The sequence below is a fragment of the Filicampus tigris genome, chromosome 20 (assembly GCF_054856515.1).
Source record: "Filicampus tigris isolate MCC_2025a chromosome 20, RoL_Ftig_1.0, whole genome shotgun sequence".
NCBI lineage: Eukaryota > Metazoa > Chordata > Actinopteri > Syngnathiformes > Syngnathidae > Filicampus > Filicampus tigris.
In genome coordinates this window covers 11,473,565-11,500,581 of record NC_141236.1, presented here as the reverse complement: position 1 = coordinate 11,500,581, position 27,017 = coordinate 11,473,565, and the positions used below count along the sequence as shown (strand labels likewise).

Genomic DNA, 27,017 nt, shown 5'->3' with positions numbered 1-27,017 from the left:
AAAAAAAAAATAAAAAAATCAAGCTATTCACTCCACTCTGGAACGATGTGGGCGTGTCTACTGAAAGCGCGCCCGCTCAACAGTCAGCTATCAATCAAAAACCTCGACGATCTGAAAAAATTGGAACCAACTTGATGTAGTACTTTTCTTATGCCTACATATGTGAGATGTGTAAATATTTCCGCTTCAAGCCGAAACATATCCCAACAACGAGGCGTTCTAAAGCAGCCACGCCAGCGTGAAGTTCCTGTCCCCTCTCCTTGCTCTTCCGTCTTCCTCTCTGTACGTGCACTCACGGTTGATCCTGATGCACTCTAAAGCGAATGGAAAATGCATTTCCCCCCGTGACTATTCTTCTCTTGAAAACATAAGACATATTTCTCAAGGCTCACTGTGCTAAGTGGAAAGCTAAGTTGTCGAAGCACAAGACGTTGTGCTGGCTTGGCTGTCTTCTGACGAAGTCACACAGGACGAGGAAATTGATTGGCTGCCGACCCGAAAAAACGTGATAAAACACACAAAGACGGGAGTCAAAGTTCACAAACATCTCCGGACTCCCCGGAGGGTCTCGATCGCGTTTTTTCGTTGGAAGATCCTGCGTCAGCCTTTCCGTTGACAAGCAAAATTCATTGGATTTGATTCCGACGGCGCGGAGCTGAGCAACACACGCGAGATAGGGATGGTCAATCCAAAACCGGTTCTTTTGAGAAACTGGTTTTGAGTCATCGTTTGTCTGCTTTCTTGCCCGACGATTCCATCCAAGTGATGATGTTACATCGCGTATCATGTCATCACTTCTCTTGGCAACGTATACCATTTGCATGCAGCATAACAGCAAAATGCCACTTCACCATGTTTGCTTTGAAATTGGAGCCCCTACTGGGTTTATATTCAATTGGCATTTCCTTCATGTATTTAGAACCCAAACCATTCTGGCATTTAAGAGACCGCGAGCAGAATTTTAAAATCTGTTCGACAGCTGACTGGGAGCCCCGTGTATGAAATTTTCAAAATGATTAGCATCAACTTTTGAACAGAGACATGTCCACTGGACGCACACAAGGTCAGCCAGCGACCCCCGGCTATAGATCCACATGGTGTGGAGCGCCGGCGCGAGGTTTTTGACCCGCCGCTACGCGCAGGCGTCCTTGCCGGCGGGCCAATGATTGACTAGCGGCCCATTTGACCTCGGCGGCGCTTTAAGGGGCGCTCAGTGAATGAAAAAAGAAACTGAGAGCGCATCTTGCCGCTGGCTCGCTGGCATCAGGACCTCGCTCACCACATGGAGACGTCCAAAGCGGCCTTGCTGCTGGCAGCGCTCGTCTGCACCGCCGGTAAGAACAGGCACAAAATGGGGGGGGGGGGGGGGAAGAAGTGCAATTTTGTCCTCCACCCCCACCCCACTTAAAACATCTTTCAAGCTTATTCAAATGATTCTTTAAAGACATACTTTTTTACCTTGAGATTTATTTTTGCTTTGAAAATAGGACTTTTTTATTGACACTTTTCTTCAAATTAGGACTTAAGGTTTTTAATATGATTTTTTTTTTTTTTTTTTTGTTCGCCAAAGTCAAATTTTTTTTGGAACCATCAGACCTGTTCCTTTCTTATTCTCTTCTTCGTAGTCTACTTGATGATTTTTATTCATTTGATTTGGGAATTTTGTGAATGTATTACAAACATAAAATTGTGTGTGTGGGGGAGGGGGGGTCATTTCTCATAATATTCATCAGTATCTAGAAGGATATATAATATTCATGTATTGATGAATTTCCGTTTTTCTTCATTGAATGCTGCATGTGTGTGTGTGTGTGCGTGCGTGCGTGCGTCTCCAGTGAGCGGTAGCAATGACATCGGAGGCTACGCCAAAACCGGGGGTGCCTGGCTAATCTCGATCAACAAGCGAATGTATTCCACCAACACGGTGGAGGAGTGCGCCGCCAAATGTGACACCGAGCCCAGTTTCACATGCAGGTGGCGCTAATTTACAATCACACACACTCACATGTCCAAAATTTCATACAAAATTTTGGAACACAAAGTTTTGGGAATGTTCAGACAAAAACAAAAGGGGCATTGTCCACAAATGTTTGGAAACGTCCCCGCGCAAATTTCAGAAATGCTCTCACAAATTTCAGGAGCACACTTCGATCATTTCTGGGACTGTTGACACGCTAGTTTGGAAAATGTCCTCATATGTACGGTGGAGCGTACTCACAAACTGTGCTGACAAAAACGTTTTTTGGACTATGACTAATAATGTTGTCACACACATTTCGGGAATGTTCTGCAACAGGTCCTTCATGTACGTGGACAAGGATCAGGAATGTTGGACGGCAGGGGCAAACTCCAAAACAGAGACAGTCCTGCGCAGGACCAGCGCAGCTTTATATGAGAAACAAGGCAAGTTTGCTTTTCACTACACCCATACTAGCTTAATGCTAACGCATAGTGGGGAACACCATAGACTGGCTAACTGATAGCATTGATAGTCGCAGTGTTACAACACTGTAAGCAACAGGTGTCTGAACACAAACGGTGCAGCAGCACATGTAGATGGGCATGAAAATCTTCACTGGCACATGTTCTTTATCCTTTCCCCCCAAAAAGCGACTAATATGACTGTAGATTACAGAGTCACTTAAAGTAGCTCAGTGAAACTTTTCTTTGCTGTTCTGCATGACGGTATTATACCGGCATCTGGTGACCAAACTATTTACATTCCATTTAAAAATTTTATTCAGAAAGCTGGACCGAAATAGATTTTTTTCAGGCCGATGCTAACGCCGATATTTTTGCAGAATAAAATTTGATAACCCATTAATCGGCCAACAAATAATAAAAAACAAAAATACAAGAAATAAAATAACAGTTTTTTGGTCTGAAAAAGAAAAAAAGAACAAATGTGGAGGCTGTAATGAATTAATGGCTAAATAAAGTTGTATTTTTAGCAACAAAGGAACAAATAAAATCCAATCAAAAATGTACAGCTTGATTAAGGTGAGGACGTTTGTCATTTGGGGTTAACTGTGAAAATTACGTCATTCTAACCCAAGTAGTTAGACGGCGAACTTTCCGACACGACAGCAGTGATGCCATTTCCTGTTCTTGCAGATTACCTCCTGGAGTGCGTGAACGGCATCGGAAAGGACTACAGAGGAACAAATTCCAGAACAAAGTCCGGAAAGACGTGTCAGCGATGGGACGCCAAAAGCCCACACAAGCCCAAGTAGGTGGCGAGATGACGTGACTGACACATCTCTTCACTAATCGGTTATGTTGCAAACGTTCCAGCTCAAGCAAAGTTATGCAAATGACTTAGGAACGATCAATCGAGTTTTTATGTCTAACAATGCGTTACGCTGCAGCTTTACGCCAGAGAACAAGCCCAAGGCAGACTTGGAGTCCAACTTCTGCAGAAACCCCGACGAAGACTCAGGGGGTCCCTGGTGTTACACCACCGACCCCGAAACCCGCTGGGAGCACTGCAACGTTCCCAGCTGCACAGGTAAGAACTTTGTCAATCAATAATAATGAAAAGAATTACAAATACAACTATTCAAAGCGGGAATTATCATCATGTGAAGAAACAACTTTCCGGTAGTTCATTTGTTGTTGAACTAACAGTTTCATATATACATTTGACATCCTTGGTGAGTCATAATTAAACCAATTTTAAATAATGTCACCATTCACTTCTATAATAAAAATCAACTATTTTAAATACATTTTTTGTCTTTAAAAAAAAACAACCTTTTTTTTTTTTTTTTGTAACCTCAATGACCTGGCCAAACCGTCCCATTTTGAAAAGCGAATTGAGCTGCTCGCGTGTTAGCGCTAGCCATGACTGCCCCTTGTGTCCCGGCAGAGGACTGCATCCATTGCAACGGTGAGGACTACCGAGGCAAGGTCTCCATCACAGAGAGCGGCGTGGCCTGCCAACGCTGGGACTCGCAGGAACCTCACAACCACGGATACAACCCCAATGCGTGAGACCCAAGACCTCCGCCGCACCCTCTTCCAAAATCAAGAGATTCCATTTAATGTGCATTCAACGCCATGGCCGTGCCACCTCCAGGCTCCCGCAGAAGTATCTGGAGAACAACTACTGCAGGAACCCAGACGGAGACCCGAAGCCATGGTGCTTCACCACCAACCCCAACAAGAGATGGGAGTTTTGCTCCATCCCTCGCTGCAGTAAGCCACATGGGAGGCTGTCGGTGTATTTCTTTCGGTGTTTCTGCATGACGTAATCCTGAATGATGTTCCTGATGGTCCCCTCGTAGAGTCCCTCACCCCTTGTTAGTGAACGAGCTTTTTCGAAGAATGCTTTCAAGACCTCTTCTTGTGTCTTTGCCAGCGTCAGAAACTCCCACCGTGGCCCCAGAGACCACCTGCACCACGGGCGAGGGCAGTGCTTACCGGGGAACCATCGCTGTGACCGAGTCGGGCAAAACCTGCCAGAGCTGGTCCACCCAGACGCCTCACAAGCACAACCGCTCACCTGAAAACTACCCCTGCAAGTGAGGCCTTTAACACACCTGCAGAAGCGGAGTTAAAGGCAACTGTGGATTTGGTACCTGAGCCTTAAGTGGGGATTTACCCGACTTAATCCACCTCTTAATACCAACATTATCCCGTCACAATTATAGTAACGATCAGTACGATACAAAGGCGACCAAAAAGCTACCCGAGCAATCAGCTGACGAATCAACTGACCAACCAGCCTGACCAAGAAATCAACTAGCCAACCAGACAATCAATCCATTTACTGACCATATAACCAACCAATCAATTGAAAAGTTTTTAGAAATGAAGTCTTCAAAGGTGAAATGTCTTTAACAACCAACAAAGAGCTCAGTTAGACCATTCAACGCCCATGACCTGGATGACTGACAATATCCACACATACATACTTCACTGTGACCACAACTTCCTTGAGATTTGGAACTTGGTTCTCTATTCATCCAACAGAGGTCTGGACAACAACTTCTGCCGGAACCCCGACAACGAGAGGAAGCCGTGGTGCTACACCACCGACCCCGACACCCGCTGGGAGTACTGCAGGGTGCCCACTTGCGGGGACGGACCAGGACCAGGTTCTTGACAGCAGATTGCTTCGCGTAGCAAGGGCGTCTGGTGTCTTCAGTCGAGCTGACTCACATGGTCATTTCTGTTACAGACGATCCGGTTATTCCCACAGAGGATGATGACTGCTATGAGGGTGATGGGTCCAGTTATCGCGGGGTGACCTCTGATACCATCAGTGGGAAAAAATGTCAAGCCTGGGCCTCTATGAGTCCACACCGGCACACCAAGACTCCACAGCAATACCCCACAGCGTAAGACACACTCACTCAGGAGTTTGCATTTTCTCCCCGTACTCGAATGGGGTTTCTCCAGGAACTCTTGGTATCTCTTCCGCATACTAAAAACTGGCAATCACTTCAGTATGTAGTCCACCTGGGATACAGTCTAACTCTCCCACGATCCTGAGCAGGATATGTGGTATTGAGGACTCCAGAGGCCAGTTAAGATACCAGATAACAGAAGTTACTGTTTCTGAACCAAATCCAAAGACATCAAGGTTATCCTGATCAGCTCACAAGACTTCAAGTCCTTGTTCCTGATGTCGTGAGAATCTTCTTGTCCACAGGGACCTCCGGAGGAACCTGTGCAGGAACCCTGACGGAGACAGAGCTCCCTGGTGCTACACCACCGACCCCAGAGTGCGCTGGGAATTCTGCAACTTGGAGAAATGCTCCAGCCGTCCCGTCGAAAGTACGCCCGCCACTCAACCCACCACACCGGAAAAACCTTCCACGCAGGATCCGATCCAGAAAGGTAAAATTCTTCTTTGGTTTTTGATCGCTTTGTTTTTTTGACTTTACAGGGTTATTTTTTTTTTTCTCCTGCAGACTGCAAGGTTGGGAATGGCGCCACCTACCGCGGCCCGACTTCTATCACCATCATGGGTGTGACTTGCCAAGCTTGGGATGCTCAGACGCCACACCAACACAACAGTTTCACGCCGGCCACTCACCCCAACAATGGCCTGGACGGTAACGTGAGTTGAGCCCTCCCATTGCACACCGGTGGTTCTCGCATTTGCTACCAGGGCCTTCAGTGGGAGACTTACCCGACTTTGGCAACCTCAAGTCGTACCCAAGTTGGCCAACTCCTGTCATTGTGTTACACTATGTGGACAGAAGTATGCGGACATTTTTGTGTACTTCCCGCTAAGTCGGTCACTCATCTTCTTTTCAGAGCTGCAGAAACCCGGACAACGACGTGAACGGCCCCTGGTGCTACACAACGGACCGTAACAAGAAATGGGATTTCTGTCAGATCCCTGACTGCAGTGCGTAAACCCTCAGACCAGACGTCGCCACGCATGCTGGGAGATTTTATCCTTTTTTTTGACAATAATCCCACTCTTCCTTTGTAGTGGCCGTAACTTGCGGCACACCGGTCACCAAACCCAGGCGCTGCTACGGTCGCATCGTGGGCGGCTGTGTGGCCAAAGCGCATTCGTGGCCCTGGCAGATCAGCCTTCGTACCAAGTGAGTCCTGGTTGACAGACGGCTGCTAATTTGAAGTACGAGACAGATGTGACATTGATTGGAACTTTGCACCTCCTTCCAGTTCAGGAATCCACTTCTGTGGGGGAACTCTGATCCACCCTCAGTGGGTGCTGACAGCCGCCCACTGCCTGGAGAGGTCGGACTGTTCCATACTCAAAGCAGACATGACATCGCAAAGCACTGCTTACTAGCGGCGCCCTCTTCTTGCAGGTCCACGCGAGCGTCGGCCTACATGGTTATTTTGGGCTCGCACAGGGAGCGAAACCTGGAGGCTTCCGCCCAGCAGAGGGCCCTGGAAAAGTTGGTGCTGGGACCCAACAGGGCCGACATCGCACTGCTCAAATTGGAAAGGTGACAAGCCATGAGCCCAGTCGGGCTGGGGGCTGGCTCTTCAAATTGGTTTTTGAAATCATCTTACATGATTTCATATTTAAATGATCATGATTATTACCAGCATGAAGTCACAGTTTCTTTTACATTAAAAAAAAAACATTTAAGGTAAGTTGGATTTTTCGAGAAAAGGGTTATAGAATCAGAATTGACCAAAAAGATTTTTCCCAACGGGAATTGAAGGAAATACTGGAGTATTTGTGACATGTATTGCTGTTTATTTCAGGCCTGCAATCATTAACGACAAAGTCCTGCCAGCTTGTTTGCCAGAGAAGGATTACGTGGTTCCCAGTGGAACTGAATGCTATGTCACCGGATGGGGAGAAACTCAAGGTACACGCGCGCATCGGATCACACAAATGTGGCCAGTGAAAAAAAGCTTCACCAACAAGCGTTGCAGATCAGCAACTAGTAGTCCTGCTTTTGATTGGGGCAAATTCCTGGCACACTTCCTGTTCAATTTGGGGCATGTGTCCTTGAAAGCTTTTTGTGCGTTCTGCTATGATATAGATACACACAATTTTGTATCGATTAGTGAAACTGGTATTGGGGGCTGTTTTGGTTTCCGGGGGAAGTAGTTGAAGGAGTTTTAGGGGCACACCCCAGAATTTCTTGAAAAATCCGCCCGGCAGCCCGTTTAACGTAGCAATGTGAAATTTGGTATCATGATTAGACTCACAAAAAAGTCTCAAGAAGCCATGCCAGAAGGCGCCCCGGAATTCTGACATTTGAATTTTAGGGTCATTTCCATGAGTCCTTCAAAGACAAACTGGTCTAAAAGATTCTGTATGATGGCTACCAAACCGTTGATCCACATATACTAGACAGGTAGTAGATATATTCGACTACATTTATGCTTTGTGGCTACCAATGGTTACCAGGTACGGGCGGTGAGGGCATCCTAAAGGAAGCGGGCTTCCCGGTCATCGAGAACAAGATCTGCAACCGTCCGTCGTACCTGAACGGCCGAGTGAAAGATCATGAGATGTGCGCCGGGAACATCGACGGCGGCACCGACAGTTGCCAGGTCACCTTGACTTTCTTGCCCATTGAAGGCCCTCTGAAAGTCAACACTGTTGCATCTGTTGTTGTTGTATCACATGCTCTCCCGATTCTCTACGTTCGCAGGGCGACAGCGGAGGTCCTCTAGTGTGTAAGGCGCACAACAAGTTCATCCTGCAGGGCGTCACATCTTGGGGGTTGGGCTGCGCCAACGCCATGAAGCCCGGCGTCTACGCACGAGTTTCCAAATTCATGGACTGGATTGATCGAACCATCAAAGCCAATTGAAGTCGGTGGGAAGTAAGAGTCGCTGCTTGCTCATTCGGGGACGCCAAGTCTGCCTCATCGCAAATTGTTTCTATATGACTGGAATAAACACTGGGGATATACCAAGAGTTGTTGTTCTAGTTTATTCCCTAAAACAGACATTTTACACTGCCGCTAATGCTAAACAAGAGGACCCTTGTGATCACAAACAAACAAGTGTTTACTAGATGCGTAAAGAGTTGTCCTTCCGGTTGAATCCTTCAAAGAAAGGGAAGGAATTGTAGAGAGCAGACACGACACACAGCATGCAAGCACGTTAGATCATCTGACTAAAACGGCAGCTGCTGTCACACTTGTGCAAATGTAGTTTCCAGTATAAATAAATAATATGGATTGCGAGAAGGAGCTCAGACACTTGCGGGGTCTTGGTTGGTGGAAATGTTGCCGTTGGTATTGGGGAGAAGACTGCTGGAAAACTGCTGCTGCTCTGCCGCTTTGTGCTTCATCCTAAGAACAGCAAAAAGCCACATCGAGTTTTTGCATACACAGTTAGCATTAGCTTTAGCAAGCGATCATGAACCAGGAGCTTTAGCCGCGAACATGTAACTTTAGCCTTGGGAAAGCTTACCTGGAAATAGCATCACCAAAGCACAAACACATATACATGCATAGTTTTAGCTAGCGAGCACAACCAGCGAACATCTACTTTAAATTTACTGTTAGCGTTAGCCAGTTAGCATGACCACAGTGCAAGTGTATTTTAGATTTTTCGCTTAAGACGTGTTCAATGTTTGCGACTCACTTTTCTGGGTATTCGACATCGTCGATGGTGTCGGGCAGCGGCATCCCGCGAGTTTCCGGAAGCATCAAGACCAAAGCGGCGGCTAGGAACGCTAGGAACCCTAAAAAAAGTAAAAAGAAATATAAATCCAAAGGTTAGCCACTCCAGCAAGCTACAGCTACCTAGCCTGAAGCAGCGCGCTAGCACGGTGGACTAACCAAAGATGATGAGGGGCAGCTCCAACCAGATGACGGCCAGCCGGTAAAGCAGGAAGGGAGCCACGATACCGCCCACGTCGCACAGCGTGGAACACACCGACACGCCCAGATTCCTGAAGTCAGGCGACGCCGTTAGAACTTAATCAGTGACCAAGCGCATCTTCACCCAAGGAGATAAGAACTTGACCTGGTAACTAAGAATTTTACTCTGGGAAAAAAAAAAACATCTAAAGGTAACTTAAGACTTGATCCAGGAACAAGTACATTTATCCAAAGAGTAAAGCTCCTAGTTCCAAAGCCCATGTTGATAAGTAGCGCTTAAGGAGGCTTGCGGCGATGACGGTTTTACCTGACAAAAGTCGGATAGAGTTCCGTGTTGACGAAGACCACCATCTCGAATGCCATGGTGATGCCCAGCCGGCCCACGCACTCCACCGTCATCCTCAACCAACCTGCCGGCACCGCAGCGCACCGCGCGTGAGCCCACGCGTCCGCCCTCAACAACAACGGCGGCGGCGGCGCTCACCATCGTGGAGGAAGACTGCGATGAAGCAGGCGGCCGCGGCCACGCCGTTGGCGGCGGCGAAGGGGAGGCGGCGGCCCACTCGCTCAATGGTGAAGAGGATGAGGAAGGCGGCGGGGAACTCCATCAGGGCGGATGTCAGGAAGCTGACGTAAACGTTCCCTCCTATGATGCCCAGACGCATGATCAGACCCTGGTAGACCACCGCACTGGTGAACCTGCAACAACACGGCGCCAAAGTTGGCATGCAAGCCTTACCAAATGCAGGCGGTAGAGTTGACGGAGTTGATACATTTCAGCAGCTCTAACAGTTTCCACAGGGCACAGTTTTGCTGTTCTCTGGTTGAATGTGTTACTGCCGTTTGTTGTTGAAACGCCACTACATGGATGCTAATTTCCAATAGCCTGTCAGAGGAGTTTTCATTATCTGTTAGCATTGAGCTAGCGGACGGGGTGCAGCACGTTCAGGGGAGGCAAAACAGTTTAGTTTACTTTATTACACAATACATTTTTTTTTTTTAATCTTGTACTTGACAAACACTCCATATAACCCCCCCCCCCCTCCAAAAAAAAAACCTAATACTAAAACTAATAAATACTCAACTAAAACAAATAATTAAAAAAAAAATAAAAATAAAGTAAAAAATGCATGAAAAGCAACTGGAATTTCACAAAAGTCAAAACGTAATAAAAGGTAACTATAATGGAAAATGCCAAACTATTCTGACCCTGGTGGCAACTGACCAGTTGTAGCTGAGAATGAAGGTGTGCTTCCTCATGTTGGGCGTTCGGATCAGGTCCAACATGGAGGCTGTGGCGGACGAGTCGGCGTTGTCGTCCGCCAGCGTCTACGCCGCCGACAAAGCAGAGGGAAATAAAAGCTGTGTTCGTACTCTTAATGTGGGACGAGGCCACTGAGAGCACACCTCAATGTTTTTGGTCAGAGTCTTGTTGTTCTCCTTGGCCATTGCCTCCGTGATCGCCACAGCTTGGGACTTCTTGTTCTGCGACAGAAGCCATCTTGGAGATTCCGGGATGAACCTGCCAGTACGAGATGAGACGAGACCCGGAATAGAGCGAATTGTGAGTTACCCGCAATAGTTCTCAAATAAAGGTCTCCGACTAAAAAGGTTTCTGGCAATCTTATTTCTTGGGTAAAGTTACTAGTTCCAGGTTAATGGTCCTAGTTCATGAGTAATGTTTGCAGATCCAGGGTAAATATACAATTTCCCCCCCCCCGAGTAGAGTTACAAGTTCCTGAGAAATTAATAGATTGCGGGTAATATTCCAAGATCCTGTGTAAAGATCCTAATAACTGAGTAAAGTATTTTGTTCATGGTTGAAGTCACTGGTTCTTAAGTGACATAACTAGTTCATGGGTAAAGTTGACAGTTCCTTGTCCATCACCAATGCGAGCGTCTCACCAGTAGTAGAGGATGTATATGAAGTAGGGAACGGTGATGACCACCTGCAGCCAGCGCCAGTCGGTGATGAAGTAGGCCAGCAGGGGGAGCACCAGGAGGCCCACGCTGAAGAACATCTGATACAAAACGCCCACCGTGCGCCTCGACTCCACGCCCACGATCTCGGTGACTGCAAGGGAATGAACAACACCGGATCGTGATACCGTCGATGGACATTGCGCCGTCGCCATATCGCGGTTCATTTTTACACGGATATATGAGGTCTACTTGTCCAATTTTGGTGAATCGCGACACGATCAAAACCCACTCAGCACGTATCCCGCCATCCATCCGCCCTTCACGCCGAACCCGAAGAGCATCCTGAAGATCAGCATGGACACGTAGTTGGGCGCCAAGGCCACCAGGATGCCCGCCACACCGTTAAACACGTTGGAAATCACAAAGCTCAATTTCCTGCCAAACCTGTGCGGAGGGGGAAAAAAACCCAAAAAACGGCAGGAGCCGGGTGAGCAGCGGACGGGACGACGGCGGGACGGGTGACGGCGACGTTGGGCGCTTACCTGTCGGCCAGGTAACCGATGGCGATGCTTCCCAGCAAGAAGCCGATGTTGAGCATGGCCTGGAACATGTCCATCAGCCAGGCGTCGGAGCACACCAAGTCAAACTGCATACAAACATTTGATTTCGAAGGGCAGGAAATGGGGGTTAGAATAAAAGAAACAAAAAAAACAAACAAATAAACCTCTGTAGGGCGCTACAGATCATTTATGTAAATCATGGATGACTTTTTTTTGCTTAGTCCCTTAAAAATGCGATTGAGAGAATTCCTACAAAAATAATAGGGACCTCGCAGTGGTCGGTGCGGCACTACATTATTGTCATTTAGACAAGAAGAGTTTCACAACTACTTTAAGTAAATACAGTAATATATAGCGTTTTTCTCCAAAGATAAAGAATACATATATGCATGCGAGTACGATATTGTCAGTCATCGTCTTTGCACTTTTCTTCCCGACCGGGCGTACCTCAGTGACGAAGGAGCGCCTCCCCTCGTAGTCGTACTCCCAGCCGTTTTCGCACGGCTTGGTGGGCGCCCCGCTCAGGTCAAGCTCCTTGGTGTCGCAGGTGAGCGTGGCGTTCCAGTCGACGTCGTACTGCTCGCAGCTGCTCCGCTGCAGCTCGCCCGACACGTTGAGCAGCGGCGCCGTCAGCCGCCGGCCGTCGGCCAGGTTGCGGCCGCACGAGCGCCTCCACTGCTGCACCGCGCCGTCCCGGCACCAGTGGTCCGGCGTGAAACCCTGGAAGACGATGCCCACGTAGACGCCGGCCCACGGCATGGACACCAGGCACAGCAGGGCGAAGATGCGCTTCTGGCAGCGGCCGAATTTGCCAACTTCTTCCAAGATGTCGTCGAATGAAGTCATTGTGGCGCAAAGTGCCGAGCGGTCCGGTCCGCTGGGTTTTTAAGTGGACGGGTCCGAGCAAAGTTCAGGGGCTGAGCGGCGATGCGTTAAAGCGTGTTGACAGACACACGCTTCAGGGTGTCACATGGCCTCCGGAGCTCACGTCACTTACATACGTGGACACACGTGCACGGGAAAAAAGTGCATTTACGTGAGGTGAGGCGTTTATTTATCCTGACAAGAAAAAAGGGCGGCTTATGTGAGTTTGACTTTGTTTGTGCACATGGTTGACACTTGATCAATATTTTTTTTCCATAAGGGAAGAGAATGGAGGTTTATGTGGGGAGTGGTGTTTATTTTCTCAACAGCATTACATACTTAACCTGTTTCTATTCCAAGGTGGCAAAATGGGGGTTTCCTGCGCGGTGAGTGACTCATTTGCACAAGGTGATAACACTTGAGCACCATTTATTCCCCAAAGGGAAAAGAATGGAAGTTTATGGGGTGAGGCGTTCATTTTAATAAGTGCATGATAAAAAAAATTTTCTCACCTGATCACCCGTTCATTGGGGGGGGGAGAGTCAAACTGGCAAATTAATGTGAGGTGTTTGTGTCTTAAGGTGTGTAGCACCTTATAACCTGTTTTTTTTTTCCCTGGCGGGGAACAAAGGAGGCTTTTACGTTAGATGAGGTGTTTATTTGCTCAAGTGGAACTTGATCACCGTTTTTTCTGAAAGGTATAAAAAAAAAATTAAAAAAAATGTTTTAAAAAGTGTGTTTATGTCAGGGGAGGCGTTCGGTTGTTTTAAAGGCTCTGATAAAACCAAGTCCGCTATTTAAGGATAGATGGCGCAGTCATTTGAGATGTGTCAAGTTCAAGTCACGTCTGGAGTCAAACAACCTATTATTTGAGAAAGAAATGATGAGCCAGGCAAGAAAACAAACACACCAAGGCGTCATTCATAAGGTATTCATTCAAATAAACGTCAGAGACATCGGTACATGGAGGTTCTTTTAAATAGCAAAAACGAGCACAAACGTGAGACAACAAAAGCAGGGTGATGATGATCGCAACTTATTTCTTGTGCTTTTCTCCAGTGCACCACCATTTGTTGTCCTCTTTTGAAAATCTCGGAAAACTAAGTAGCACACGTGCGAATCCCCGCAAAACACGAAAAAAAAAAAGAAAAAACCCAGTCCCAAACACATTCACGGAGCAATCCAGACTTCCTCACAGCTTTGACGATGATACAGAATTTGCTGAAATGTTATGGCTTGAATGAATACTGCTTGACATAAACGTCTTTTAAGCATCTTAACCGAAATGCGCTTAGATTTTTTACGTCTACTTAAATACTGACGTCTTTTCTAAGCGTTTGGCTGAGGGGAGGCATTTATTTTCTCAAGTGGCCAACGGTTGATCTTCATCAAATTATTCTTTTACTTGGCAGAAACAGGGTGTTTGTTTTCTGAAGCGATTTATTTTCCTGGTAGGAAAAAAGGGTAAAAGGGTTGTGGTGAGGCGTTAATTTACTGAAAACGACGACACTTGATCAGCCGTTTTTTCCCCGTAAGGAGTGAAAAGGATGTTTAGGTGAGGTGTGGCATTTATTTACTCAAATCAATGAAAATTGATCAACTTTTCAACTTACAGAGGGGAAGTGAGTTGAGGCTTTTATTTGCTTAAGTGGGCAACATTTGTGCATGTTTTTGAGAAAATGTGCCATATGAGAGGTGAGGCTGTTATTTTCTCATGTGAATGACACTCGAGCACCTTTTAGTCTGAGGGGGCAAAGGGGGGATTCATGCAAGGTGAGGCATTAATCTCAAGTGGTCAACCCTTGATTACTTTCAATTCTTTCTCAGAGGGGGGAAAAAAAATTCATAATTTTCAACTTCATAATTTTGCTGGCAATTTCACCCAAAATATGTGGCAAATCCATGGTTGATTAGAGTACCGACTACAAAACTCCCCCCCAAAAAAATCAACAACAACAACAGGTGTAGAAATATGGCTTTGACGGGACAACTTCACTCACAAGGCCACTCAAAACTTTCAAACAACATCCGTTCGCAGAATCACGCTTAAATAATCATAAAATCTCAAACAAACTAAGGATCGGCTACGTAGACCATGATGAAAATATGAGAACAATCGATCAATCTTAAAAAAAAAAAAAAAGACCAAAAAAAAAAGGCCTCACGCTCTCTTTCCAGGAGGAGAAAAGATTACTTTTTTACTGTGAGTGTAAACAATGCGACACCCGAGCATCTTTATTCCCTTTAAAGCCGCACGACGACTGACCTTCACCGCGCCTACGTCAACTCGGTCAGAGTCCGATCGTCGTTTCAATGGCCGGCCGACCGATTCGCTTCGCCACTTTTGCTGACGCGTGGACCTTCGTCTTAAACAATCTGCAAAGAGACACTCGCTTTGAGATAAAGTGCTCAAGAAATGGCATGGCTACAATCAAAAGAGAACACCATTGTGGACTAACGCGGCACCCGGTTACACAGGGGACCAACTCGCCCATCTTGATCGCTTCCAGAGCAGCGGTGAGAAACACTTCAAATAAAGGAGCAATCAATAAATAACAAAGATGGCGGCAAAGGGCGAGGAGGAAGTGTCAGTAATGCTGAGGGCGTTGCTATGGCGACATTCACTGAGAAAGAGATTGAGTGAGAGAGAGAGAGAGAGAGAGAGAGAGAGAGAGAGAGACAGAGTGCAGTTCCGGAGGGCGAGTTACACCCGCAGGAGGTCCTCGTCGCTGTCGTCGTCGTCCTGCCGCTTGGCTTTAGGTGCCGCGTTGTCATTGCGGCGGCCGGCCGCCGAGCGAGCTCTGCCGCTCTTCCGCTTTCGCTCGGGCTCGTCCAGGAGGCCCACCAGGTCCTCGTCGCTCTCCTCCTGAGTGGCACAACAAGAGCCGCCGAGTGAGGGGCTTATCTTGACAAAGTGCAAGCAAAGGGGAAGCGACGTTGCTTTGTTTGTTATTTCGTCAAAGACGCGTTGCTTCATCTGTTTGCTTATGTGGCCGAAGTGCAAGTGAAGGAAGGCGAAGTCCGTCGCTAAGATGCCGAAGCACAAGCGAAGACAAGATTGCGTTGGTCTGTCTTGTCTGTTATCTTGCCACAAGTTGCTAAGTGACGGCGGCAAGAAATGTTATCTTGCGAACACACAAGCGATTGCGTAATGTTGATTAGTACACGTTTTTTCACCTGCAGGAAGACGCTGCGATGGGCGGAGGACGACTTGACCACGCGCACCCCGGGGACGCTGAGCACCTCGTCCTCGCTGTCGTCCTCCTGCTCGTCCAACGAGAAGGAGCGAAGGCCGTCCGTGTTGACCGGCTTTGTCTTGATGTGGCCGTTGCTGTGGGGACCGCGGCCCCGCTGCGAGTTGGAGAAGGACGAAGACGTCGCGGAGGGAGCCTCCAGCTCCTCCATCAGCCACTCCATCTCGTCTTCGCCCGCATCTTCGTCCATGTTCACCTGAAAGGCCGCGCAGGCAACATTCCTTCACAACCCGTGACATTACGCTGGACACAAGCGACGAAAACCGACGACAGTTTAGAATTCCTTTGTTTTCGACCTTGTTGGCTCCTCCCATCAGAGATCTCGTCAAAGTGCAAGGAGCGAGGAAGGAACCCGCCAAGACCTCAAATTTAAGATCTAACTAAGAATATAATTAGGGCAAAAAATGTCCTAATTCATTTTATGCATGAGCTTTCGTGGTTTATGTTAAATGAATTTATTTCTCTATAACTGTGCGGCTGTACAGAAGGAAAAGGTGTTTAGGAATTGCAGTTTACGTCATGAAATAATTATTAGTGACTGTTTGTTTTTTTGCAATCCACAAATACTCCAAACGTAAAAGAAAAAAAAATGGACTAATAAAAAGTAAACAAATGAAGCATTTTTTTTGAAAAAAAAAAAAAAAAAAAAAAAAATCTACATCGACTCTGTTCAACTGTTCAGCAGGAGAACACACCTTGGAATATTTATAGGAGACCTGGTTGCCTCTCCTGCAGCAGCCGGCCACCTTCTGAATCACCAATTCTCTGGAAGGCAACAAAGAGCATCAAAAGGGACAGGTGTGAAATTCATCTCAATTTTGTGACGTCACAATTCAGCTGGTTTACATAATAACCGCCCCGACACTAAATTTAGATGACCATGACTTGCCAGCTGGGCTGGGCGAAAATCCAGCTCATCCGTCACCCTCATAAGGAAAAGAGACATGAAAAGTCGTCTCTTTCACAAGAAGACGGACGTTCTTCGTACCTTCTCTCGCGCTTCCGTAGCAGCAGTGCAAGTAGACAAACGCTCAACCCCGCCATCAGGAAGCTCAGCAACACGGCCGCCACTTGACTCCTCCTGGAAAGAGCCGGACGGTCGTCGTCGACGTCGTCGTCTGTCGTCTGCGTGTCCACGGTCCTACGGGACACAGTTGGGACACGTCACGGCTGGTCTCGAAGGCGAGTTGCCTGCTTCTTGGAGGCGGCACTCACTCTTGGATATTATTGCGTCATATGTTCTTTCAATACCCGCTGATATATCGCAGTTCATTTGTCATGCCCCTGCTCTATTTCTGATTTTCAAGACTTAGGAAAATTCACTTTACGGACACTTCCGTCGTTTTAGTTCAAACATTTTTGGGGGAATACTTCTGCACGTCAGGAATGTGCAGTGTGAAAGGGCACTGTGCTCGAGCCACTGTATTTCATGAAAATTCCTGTAAATAGGTATTTAATAGTGAACAAGCTCATTTGGGGCGAATCCATTAGGATTATATACTCGCACAAGACCATTTTCACGCCGTCATGACGTGAGCCTTGAAAACTCACGTGAGGCCACACACGGCGTCGGTGTGCCACACAAACATGTACTGGCACTCGTCCGTCTCCCACATGAACTTGGGGATGCCCACGCCGGCCGTCGGGTTGCACTGGAACATGATGGTGGACGACACCGTTTTGCTCCTCTCGCGCCCGCACGTCGACTCCGAGGACACCATCACATCCAGGTTGCCACCTGTTGGGTGGCATACGCGGAACCAGTCAAGTAGTCACACAAATTCCTTTTGTTCCTTTTTTTTGCAAATGGATTAAAAATTTTTAAAAAAAAAACCTAAATCACATGTATGTATAAGCATCCGCAGCCTTTGCTCAAAGAATATCTTATTAATGCGTTCTCCCCTCTTATCTGTGGCATTTTTAAGAGGTGAATGGCAGATAAAAGGATTGTGCCTCACAACTCCTTTGAGGCTTTTAAAAGATAAACAGACTCCCTTGCATGTTATACAAGTGCTTTCCATCTCTGTCCCTTTTTTCCTCACAAATTATCTCCAAATTACATAAAAGTCAATGAGTCACTGTGCCAGCTTCCCATTCAGGCCTTATGACGAAGTTAATGCATGAAGGATGACTTATTAACCTTCAAGGGGCCAAACTGCATATTGGAATCAAAAGCAGGGGTGGGCAAACGTTTTGCTCAAGGGCCATATTTGACTTCTAAAACAAACCATGCCAGCCATAGTAGTATAAGTCTATCCGTGCGTTGGTGGAGACAAGTTAGCGGGCGAAATGACGGTGATTTACCCCCAAATAATTGCAATCGAATTGGTTATTTCAGAAGTCTGTATTAAACTGCCTTTCAAATTAATCAGTACCCAAAAAAGTAGCTCGCTGTTCCGTTTTTTTTTTTTTAAAAGGTTTGTGACCTCAGCTCTTAAGTGAGCATGTCAAATACCTTTGATGCAATACTTGGCCTTGCTGGAGGTGCCAATCTGCCGCCGGTAGGGTCCGTTGAGTTTGACCTGGCAAATGTTGGCGCCCACGCAGGCGGGCAGGGAGCTGTTGGTGAGCCCGGACAGCTGGATGTGGTAGATGTAGTGGTCCCCGTTATCGCGGATGTCTCCGGAGGCTTGGTGCGGACTGAGGGCACACGTTGGAGCGTGAGCATGGGCGGAGGAGGGTAGAGGAAAGGTCAAGGCATTGATTTCACACCGCGCTACCTGAAGTAAAGCTCCCCAAGACTGAGGCGGGCGCCCGTGTTGGGGTTCCGAATGGTGCCGTTGACCATCTCCACCTCGCGCTGCTTGACGGCACACGCCAAGCGGGTCTCCCAGCCAATCACAAAGAGGCAGGAGGCCGCGTCGATGCTGCGAGATTTCAAGCACACTACTTGAGGTTTGCGCCGATGGAACATACAGGCTGCCACTCAAAAAAAAAAAAAAATGTACTCACTCACAGGGGGAAAAAAAGATTACGTTTTGGATAATGGAATGCTATAAAAGAAACTAGTGGTATTTTTCTGCCTGGTCTAATCTAGTCCTTCCTGTTTGTTCGCAAATGTTGAAACTGGTTCCGCCCTTTTTCAAAACACAGCTGATAACGCAGATTTGGCAACGTTGCTGAACACATCATTTGGAATTGCGAGACATACATTGACTTGCTTTTGTGAATGTGCTATTCCTCAAAAGTCAATGTGACGTTTGCCATTGTCATTTGCACCCAAAAGCAGATATATACAGTTTAAAAAGTAATGCGCAATCAAAGAGTGACTATCGGTAGCCTCTGGGTTTGAAAATCTCAAGGCAAGTTTGGTAAATTGACAATTGGATTTCCCACATTTTCAACAAAGAAGAGTTTCAAGAACTAATTGGCCCTTGTATTGTCCTCCAACTTAAAGATTAGAAGTAAAAAACATCTGAGCAAACTGTTTTGGAGCAAACGAGTTGCTCACTTTGTTGCGCTAACTAAACATTGTTGCCGCAAATAACAATAATTGATATTTTGCTCCAACATAAATTACTGTTTTTGCACCCAAAAAGTTGTGGTTTTTTTGTTGTTTTTTTTTGTTTTTACAGTGTGGCCACTAGAGACCAATGTTTGTATGTAGTCAAGCCATTTTCATTAACACAGCTGTGAAATGTTCTACACTTTTATAAAGGCGGCCTCTGTTTGTGTTCAATGCCAATATTAAACGGAAATGAATTGTATTCCGCCATTTTTGTTTTTTTCTCATTGCTGTCGACATCGAGCAATGGCGGGTTTTAAACGCAATGTGTTATTATGAAATGTTTTGTGCAGTTTTGATATGTCATGGTACTCACTTTCATACTTCGAGCTGTCACGGTCCGACAAAGCTTCTGTTGCCGGGTCGGCTCAAGACTCCAAACTGTGCACACGCGTGAATGCGAGTGCAAGCGTGTTTTGTTTTGTCAATTGTGCACGCCGCCTCTCGCTCAGTGCGAGTGACAGAAACATGAGTGTTATTTTTGATCGAGAAAAATAAGATAAATCGCGTTATTAAACACATTGACATATATTAGATGAGTTATGCTGTCTTGTATTGCTTTATAATGACGTCAAAGAAGTCAAAGTTTAACCCGAAAGACGTGCACTCTTTTGTCATTAACTGGCTGCTCGAGACAGCTAAACCGGAAAGTAAATGAATGTCGCTGTCCCAAGTCTTCGCCAACGAAAATCATCCCGGCACGTTCGTGGCCTCCGACGCCGTCTGGGCATTTTGTCACGTGTCGACTGTCGAGATGAGTTCTTACTTGATGATGGCCGGGTGTCCGACGGTGGTGCCGCAGCTCAGCTGGATCTCCGTCGTTGCTGCCACGCCGTTACCGCAGGAGGCGTCACCGGCTGAATAGTTGACGGAAATCTTGCCGTCTACGTGAGAGGGAAGCGGTGACCAGTTATAGGTAAATTGCACAACAAAGTCAATCTTTTGTTATCTGTCTTTTTCCAAAAAGGCGTCTGTGGGCAAGCCGACCTCAATTTTGCAAGCTGTCCAGTCACCATTTGGCCAATTTACATAATGACAGCCGCCACATATAAATAAAGGTAAAGAAGGCGAGAAATATCATAGAAGTCACGGAAGACCTCGGAAAATGGCTCCTCTCTCCATGCCATCAAAAGTCTTCACTAAAGGTACAAGTGATGTTAACCATCCATTTATCCACTTCATTTGTTATTTGTTTCACTAATTTTTTTGTATGCAAAGCTATAGTTATTTATTTTCTGTAAAATGTATGTTATTGCTAATATTTTTGGGTGGATTAACTGAATTTCCATTATTTCCCATGGTAAATATTGCTCTGAATTTCGCAACGATTTGGTTTTAGTCAGACTTTCTGGAACGGATTTATCACACAAACCACTGTGGAGCGTCAAAGGCTTATCGGGGAATTGGAGGCGGCGCAAGTACAAATCGAATCCTTCCAAACGAATGCTCAGTATGCGCCATCCAATTTGTCTCCTTTAAAACATTTAAGTATATGTGCAAGCTACAGCGATGTCTGTGATAGCCCGGTAACTGTAGACTGTGGGACATTATGTAATCGGTCGCTTTGTTAAACAGTGATGTGAATGCTTCCAGAAACGGGACAATCTCTATTTTGTATGAAGCCATAATTGACGTAATGATTTCTCACCCTTGTAGCTCATCTTCTGAGTGTGGACACGACCCAGCGTCTGCGCGCTTCCGTCCGCCGAGTGCCGACACACAGTGGCCCCCTCATCGCAACCCGGAGGTCCTTTATGAATCCCCTGACACAGGTTGATGAAATAGCTGTAGACACGGAAATGGAGAGAGTCACAAGGGCGACAACGAGCAAACACCCGGTTGGCAAGGTCGACTCACGAGTCGCCGTTGTGGTTCAACTTCCACGTCTTAGTGATGGAGGAGAGGGCCCGCAGGTCGAAGGTTTGATGCTGACTGACCAGCTTGCACTCCATCTTCCGCGGGGCGCACACGGCGCTCGTTCGCCACTGGAAGGTGGCCGAGCAGCCCGCCGTTTCCGACAGCAGCTGCGGGGAGCCGTGGCCCGCAGACGGGTCGCAGGTGAACAGTATGGACGACTGGCGCTTGGCAGACACTAATTGAGAGAGAATAGGATAAAAGAACAACGAAAGCCGCAATAGCGGTTTCCTGTTTTCCATTCATTAAACTTTAACTTCTGCACGCAATGAAACGATGAAATGGACCAAAAAAATGGACAATTTCCTGTTCCTTTTCAGGCATGCCTTGAGACTTTTTTCTGGTTTCACTTATGATACACACACACACGCCAAATGTCATGTTACAAAGTGAAACTGGCTGCAGGGGCTGAACTTTCACACTCAAGATGACAAAAACAAAACAAAACCGAACCGAGAATGTCTACTTCGACTCAAAATAGCCGACTTCCTGTATCAGGCTTCTTAACACTTTTGATCAGTGAACTTTGCTGCCTCACCTTGCTCGCAGAAGCCCCATTTCCTGTCCTGGTCATAGTTGGCGGTGGTGGCGCACCACTTCCTGCCATCGGTCCTCTCGTCTGTGGTGCATTCAGTATACGAGCGCTTCATCAACGTGAAGGGAAACACGCACGCCTCGCCTCCATGCGTCACTACAACACATGTAGGTATTTATGAGGGCTGGAAATTGAAAATAGAAACTCAAGCAAGGTCCAATAGCTTCCTTGTGATCAGATAAGGCGAGCACTTCAGACAGTGGCCACCGCTTACTGGGTGGGCACGGATCCCCGCCGCCATACTGCATCAGCACAGCTTGCTCCTCGTGCTTGAAATCCATGGTCATGGCCTTGCTGATGCCGAATGACGCCGCCGATTTGCCCGCCACACGGCAAACGGCGCCGCCCTTGCAGGCGGGCTCGGCCACCGAGCTGCACACGTTGATGAGGTAGCTGTTGGAGGAGTCCAGCGGGACCTGTCACACAAATGTAGGCATGTCGCATGTTATCAAGACACCTCGGAGCTGCTTTAAAATCTGGGGGAAAAAAAATAAATGAATAAAAAGCTCGATTCCTCACCTGCACTTGGCCTGTCAACGTTGACAAGTCAAAGGTGTACTGCAGCTGAGTGTCCGCCATCTTGCATCCGCTGGTGTTGGTGGCATCCGAGCACACGATAGGCGTCGCCCATTCAAAAATGTACACGCAGCCCTGCAGCCTCAGCATGTGCGGGGAGCCCTGAGGAGACAAAGCCCAGTTGTTACAGTGTAGGACAAGAGTTTGGGGGGGAAAAAGAAAAAACAAAAAACAAATTCTGGAGAAGCTTTGGAGTGAATAATGTAATGTACTAACCAACTCCAGGCCTCTCTGGCAGGTGAAGATGATGGTGGAGGTGTAGTTCTGAGCCGGGTCCGACGCACACTGGGAGGAGCTGGAATAAGTGATGGACACATCTCCCGTGGCGCTGATCTGGGGGCCGCTCGTCGTCCGCCCGATGTCCTTTCGTAACGGCAAAGAGAAATGTCAACCTCCGGATTCTGACAATTACTTCTTTGGGATACCTGTGCCTTATTGTGGCCATTCCTCATCTATTTCAAAGATGCGTATCCCTCAAATAAACATCAGCCTTTGTAGTGCTGTATGATTACACACAGTATTGGTATTATTGTAAATACTGGAACTTCCCAGATGTACAACGAATGACTTCATAATGTCTGCGTTATTATTTCGATGTTTCAATCAAATATTTGTGACTCACAATTGGGGGCCCGTTGTCGGGGTCCATGCAGACTGTGGCGCCAGGCGGGCAGGTGACCCCGGGAATGGGGTTCAGAGGCTGACAAATGTTGATGTAAAAGTCTGGAGAGTCATCATTTTCGTCCACCGCGTCATCTGAACACCGCGGAGACAAAAGAGGGAGGGATCAACGCGGGCAAACGAGGTCAGGCTTGTTGACAAGTCATCTCTGCGCGCAAGCGAACCTGTGGCGGTGTAGTATCCGGTGAAGTGGATCAGAGGAGTCAGGTCGATCGTGGCGGCGCCGTTCCGCACAGAACATGTGACCTGGGAGGATGACAAAGACACTGTTTTGTTCATCAATGCTTGCTTTGTTTTGACCTCTTAACTTTTCACTGTGGCAAAACTGTGAACACACGCAAACACACTCACCGGCTGCTCGCACACCAGGTGAGTGTGGAAGGCAAACAAATGCGTGCACGTGTCCGCGTTGGAGTCTATGAGGACGGGTTCCGGAAGGGCAGAGCTCATACTGGGTGGTCTGCGAAACACACGGGATACCTTTAAAGTTGGCGCTCCAGCACTGAGCGGATGTCATTGTCGGGAGTGGACACCATACCGGCAGATGAAGTGGATGACGGTGCTGTGGTTGAGGGCGGGGTTGGCTGGGCATGGACTTCCTCCCTCATACGTCAGCTCCAACACGCGATCCTTGTACGAGAGCTTCCCACTGGTCTGGCCGCCGCTCAGCGCAGTGTTGACGTCTTTAATGCACACCGCTGTGGCAAAGCAATAAATAAGTCATTCTAGGGTATTGTGTGTAGAATTTTTAGTAAAGAAAAATAATTCCCTTTTGAAATACCCGAAATGTGGATGAGCAAATTTCATCAAGAGACAAAGTGGGATATGAAAAGATCTTTGGGGTATTTTTGATGAAAGCACGTCACAGACTTGCTATCCAGAGACCTGGGAATTATTTGAGATTGTGACATACCGGTTCCTGGGCTACAGCCGGCATTGGCCATGTCCGCACAAATGTTGACGCGGAACATCCTGCTGTGCACGCCGTGGTCGTACACCGTGTAACCGCCGTCCCGTCTCAGACTGTTCAGGTCGAACAAATGACCTGCAGGAGGCAAAGGTTTGATAAAAAAATTTTTTTAAAAATCACAGACTGCACGCAAGGCATCAACATCAGGATTGGGTAACATTTTATTTATTTATGTTTTTTTTTTTTTTTATGGAATGCAACAAATGCTACGAGATTCTATTTGGGCAGGATTAAAGAATGCATCGTCTCATATGTAGTCCGCAGGGAATACTCTGCCCTCCCCCTAAACTACACTGTCAAAAGAAATTAAAAAATTAAACCTGTTGCCGGGTTGGCGACTCTGCAGCCGTCGTGCTGGCTGCTGTTCAATGGGCAGGCAGCAGCCGTTAACCACACAAAGGTGTACAAACAGTCCTCAATGGCGGAGACGAGGGTTGGACGGGAGTCCTGAGAGGGGACAAAAATGTTTAAAACATTTATTCCATTTTGGAACAAGAATTTTTTTGCGTGGGATGAAATCGACATTTGGCAACGTACAATTTGGTCTTTGTCACACTTGAAGCGAATGATGGTAGTCCTGTTGCGGACTCTGTCGGGACAGGCCTGGCCGCCGCCGTACTGCAGCTTCAGCACGCTCGTGTCCCACGTGGGGCCGCTCGTCACTTGACCCAGACTTACGTATTGGCCTCCGACCTTCACGCAGGACGCACTGCCCGAGGGACACTTCCACGAACCTGCCCAACCAGAAGAGCATCTTTAAATTCAAGGGAGCATTTTTGGGAAAAGCGTTTTTTTTTTACCAGTGTTTGTGTACAAAGAGTTATTCTGAGTGCCTGCCCACCCATCGAGTGTGAAATGTAACAACCAAGTAAATCTTATTGGCAAAAAGAAAAAGTACATTTGTGCATGTAAAGTTGTGAGGATTGAGATACGCTCCTCATTTCGCTGTGGAGAATATATACTTGACTTTTCAGGACATTGTTTGGTTGGTGTGTAAAAAGGCACTAAAAGTTGGGAACAACTGCGCTAGACGAGCGGCACCGCACCTCCCTGCGGCACCAGCGACCTGCAGATGTTGATGTAGAATCTCTTGCTGGTGTCCTCCGTCGAAGCTGTCACCTCCCAGTTGTGGGCCTCCATGGCCAGAGGTGAGAGGTCATAAGAGTGGCCCGCACCATCACTAGAGGTAGGAACAGCAAACATAACCACTGGATGTGACCACAGACCAGAAAAAAAACACGAGGAATGAACTACTCAATGAGCTACTAACAACTCAGAGGAGTTACAACATACATTTAACTTTTACTTTCTTTTGACAAACTCTACTTTTACTTTGTTACGCTGAGCCCGCCATTTGTATTTTTTTATCTATTTATGATTGCTCGCCGATTTCTATCACATGACCAGTACGACAATGTGTATGGTTGTGACAATAAGATGGAGCGGCTTGAGAAGCATCTTACTGGTATGAGCAGCTGGTGGTTTGGACAGGGAGACATGCCAGTGCCGTGGGCCAGTTGAACAGGTAAGTGCACTCCGGAGTTTCCTTGATGTACTCTGGCGCCCCCTTACGCAGAAAAAAAGGAAGTGCAGTCAACGCTTGGAAATTCTGGAATTGCCAGTCACAATTTACATCGGAAACTACTGCAGCAAAAATGTACCGAATTTACTTAGATCCCAAATAGGGGGCGCTAACAATTTGCGGGTGCTGTTGGTCATTTGCTAAGATTTATTAAGTGCTGACTCACGCTGTTTGCAACAGGTGTAGAGTTAAGAGCTGAAATCGTCCAAGCAAATGATATTAGCACAACATTGTTTTTTTTCCCCCCTTATCTCATAAACAGTCAGGCAGTGAGACAATCAGCGAGTTCTGCTGTGATGACGTAGCCAGTTATATCATTAAGGCCACTTTATTAGGGAATTGTACACAAGGAGGACCACAGGCCGGCACGCAAATCACCCTAACAGCTTGAATGGCGTATTTGAAGTGGGCAGCTTAACTGTCAAAAGCAATTTAGTAGAAGAGTTGCAATCTAAGCGTGAAGCTTACAGGGTGCATGTCAGCGTGGCAGGAGAAGTAGATCTCTGTGGACCGCTGGTAGATCTTGTGACATGTCTCTCCGCCGGTGTAGTTCAAGATTAGCTGATCTCCCACGAAGCTCAGAAGCTGGTTCGCCATTCCTGCATGCACACACACACATATCAACCAACCACAATTGCAAAAAAGCCACACGGCAAAGACATACCACAAACTGGGATGCTTTTTTTTTTTTTTTTTTGCAGTTTGGCACCTGCTATCTTGTGGTTGCTTCCGTCCACCTGGCACGAGGACACGGCGTCGCTGCCCGTGTCTTTCGCGGTGCAGACACCCCTCTGGAGCCCGCCACACACCGACAGATGGTAGATGTACTTGTCGCTCCTCACTGGGTAATCTTTGCCCTTCAGAGAGCTCAGATTAAACTCGTAGCCGCTTCTCGGGTCGCGGACGCGGCACTCGTCACCTTCGAGGAAACATAGGCAAAGCACGACTGTCAGACAGACATTTAAAACCCATCCGCCGCTTCCCATTGTTACACTACTCAGTACACAGCGCACATTACACATTACATTTCTACTTACTATCCCAGCTGACTGGGCTTCACGCTGTGTGCGCCCTGGAGTGGTTGCCAGCCAATCGCAGGACACATTAAAACAATCATGACACCACCACCACCACAACACTGCTAGCAGTCAGGCGCATCGTCCGTGTAGCGACTCTACCTTGGGACTTCCTGATGGGACAGGCCTCTGACGTCCGCCAGATGAAGACGTACTCGCAACCGTCCTGCCGGTCAAACATGGGGGAGCCCTGGAGACGCAAACACACATACGCAGTGCGTTTCTCGCCCGGC

At 47.3% G+C, this 27,017-nt stretch overlaps 3 protein-coding genes across 5 annotated transcripts in view; 1 reads left to right on the top strand and 2 right to left on the bottom strand.

Moving 5' to 3' along the window:
• Positions 1-1,168: 1,168 nt before the first annotated feature.
• Positions 1,169-8,371, top strand: plg (plasminogen). Its single transcript, XM_086018802.1, has 19 exons — positions 1,169-1,334; positions 1,836-1,974; positions 2,297-2,403; positions 3,115-3,229; positions 3,369-3,508; positions 3,869-3,989; positions 4,079-4,197; positions 4,361-4,523; positions 4,975-5,099; positions 5,183-5,342; positions 5,657-5,844; positions 5,919-6,067; positions 6,268-6,361; positions 6,449-6,563; positions 6,646-6,720; positions 6,795-6,935; positions 7,201-7,307; positions 7,856-8,001; positions 8,103-8,371. Exons 1-19 carry the CDS (start codon positions 1,283-1,285, stop codon positions 8,262-8,264), a joined length of 2,418 nt encoding a protein of 805 aa, XP_085874928.1. The 5' UTR covers positions 1,169-1,282; the 3' UTR covers positions 8,265-8,371.
• On the bottom strand, positions 6,908-13,415 carry slc22a2 (solute carrier family 22 member 2). The gene is made up of 11 exons (XM_086018803.1): positions 12,215-13,415; positions 11,750-11,853; positions 11,497-11,651; positions 11,190-11,358; positions 10,692-10,806; positions 10,510-10,613; positions 9,769-9,983; positions 9,592-9,694; positions 9,243-9,355; positions 9,046-9,145; positions 6,908-8,750 (listed from the first exon to the last, which is right to left on the bottom strand). The coding sequence occupies exons 1-11, from the start codon at positions 12,611-12,613 to the stop codon at positions 8,651-8,653; spliced, it is 1,677 nt and encodes a 558-aa protein (XP_085874929.1). The 5' UTR covers positions 12,614-13,415; the 3' UTR covers positions 6,908-8,650.
• A 133-nt stretch (positions 13,416-13,548) lies between these two features.
• igf2r (insulin-like growth factor 2 receptor) overlaps positions 13,549-27,017 on the bottom strand; it is a 42,301-nt gene continuing 28,832 nt past the window's right edge. For all 3 annotated transcript variants that reach the window (XM_086018798.1, XM_086018799.1, XM_086018800.1), the window contains 26 exons: positions 26,887-26,974; positions 26,418-26,627; positions 26,177-26,307; positions 25,590-25,693; positions 25,173-25,306; positions 24,664-24,860; positions 24,447-24,573; positions 24,070-24,201; positions 23,695-23,854; positions 23,508-23,616; positions 23,321-23,402; positions 23,098-23,231; positions 22,692-22,838; positions 22,419-22,577; positions 22,114-22,315; positions 21,843-21,995; positions 21,248-21,482; positions 21,039-21,175; positions 20,157-20,274; positions 18,606-18,752; positions 18,341-18,525; positions 17,437-17,623; positions 16,874-17,026; positions 16,581-16,650; positions 15,809-16,081; positions 13,549-15,497 (listed from right to left, as the gene is read on the bottom strand). In XM_086018798.1, coding sequence (XP_085874924.1) covers positions 15,336-15,497; positions 15,809-16,081; positions 16,581-16,650; positions 16,874-17,026; positions 17,437-17,623; positions 18,341-18,525; positions 18,606-18,752; positions 20,157-20,274; positions 21,039-21,175; positions 21,248-21,482; positions 21,843-21,995; positions 22,114-22,315; positions 22,419-22,577; positions 22,692-22,838; positions 23,098-23,231; positions 23,321-23,402; positions 23,508-23,616; positions 23,695-23,854; positions 24,070-24,201; positions 24,447-24,573; positions 24,664-24,860; positions 25,173-25,306; positions 25,590-25,693; positions 26,177-26,307; positions 26,418-26,627; positions 26,887-26,974 — 3,936 coding nt within the window. In that variant the 3' untranslated portion in view covers positions 13,549-15,335. The remainder of the gene's footprint in view (positions 15,498-15,808; positions 16,082-16,580; positions 16,651-16,873; positions 17,027-17,436; positions 17,624-18,340; positions 18,526-18,605; positions 18,753-20,156; positions 20,275-21,038; positions 21,176-21,247; positions 21,483-21,842; positions 21,996-22,113; positions 22,316-22,418; positions 22,578-22,691; positions 22,839-23,097; positions 23,232-23,320; positions 23,403-23,507; positions 23,617-23,694; positions 23,855-24,069; positions 24,202-24,446; positions 24,574-24,663; positions 24,861-25,172; positions 25,307-25,589; positions 25,694-26,176; positions 26,308-26,417; positions 26,628-26,886; positions 26,975-27,017) is intronic.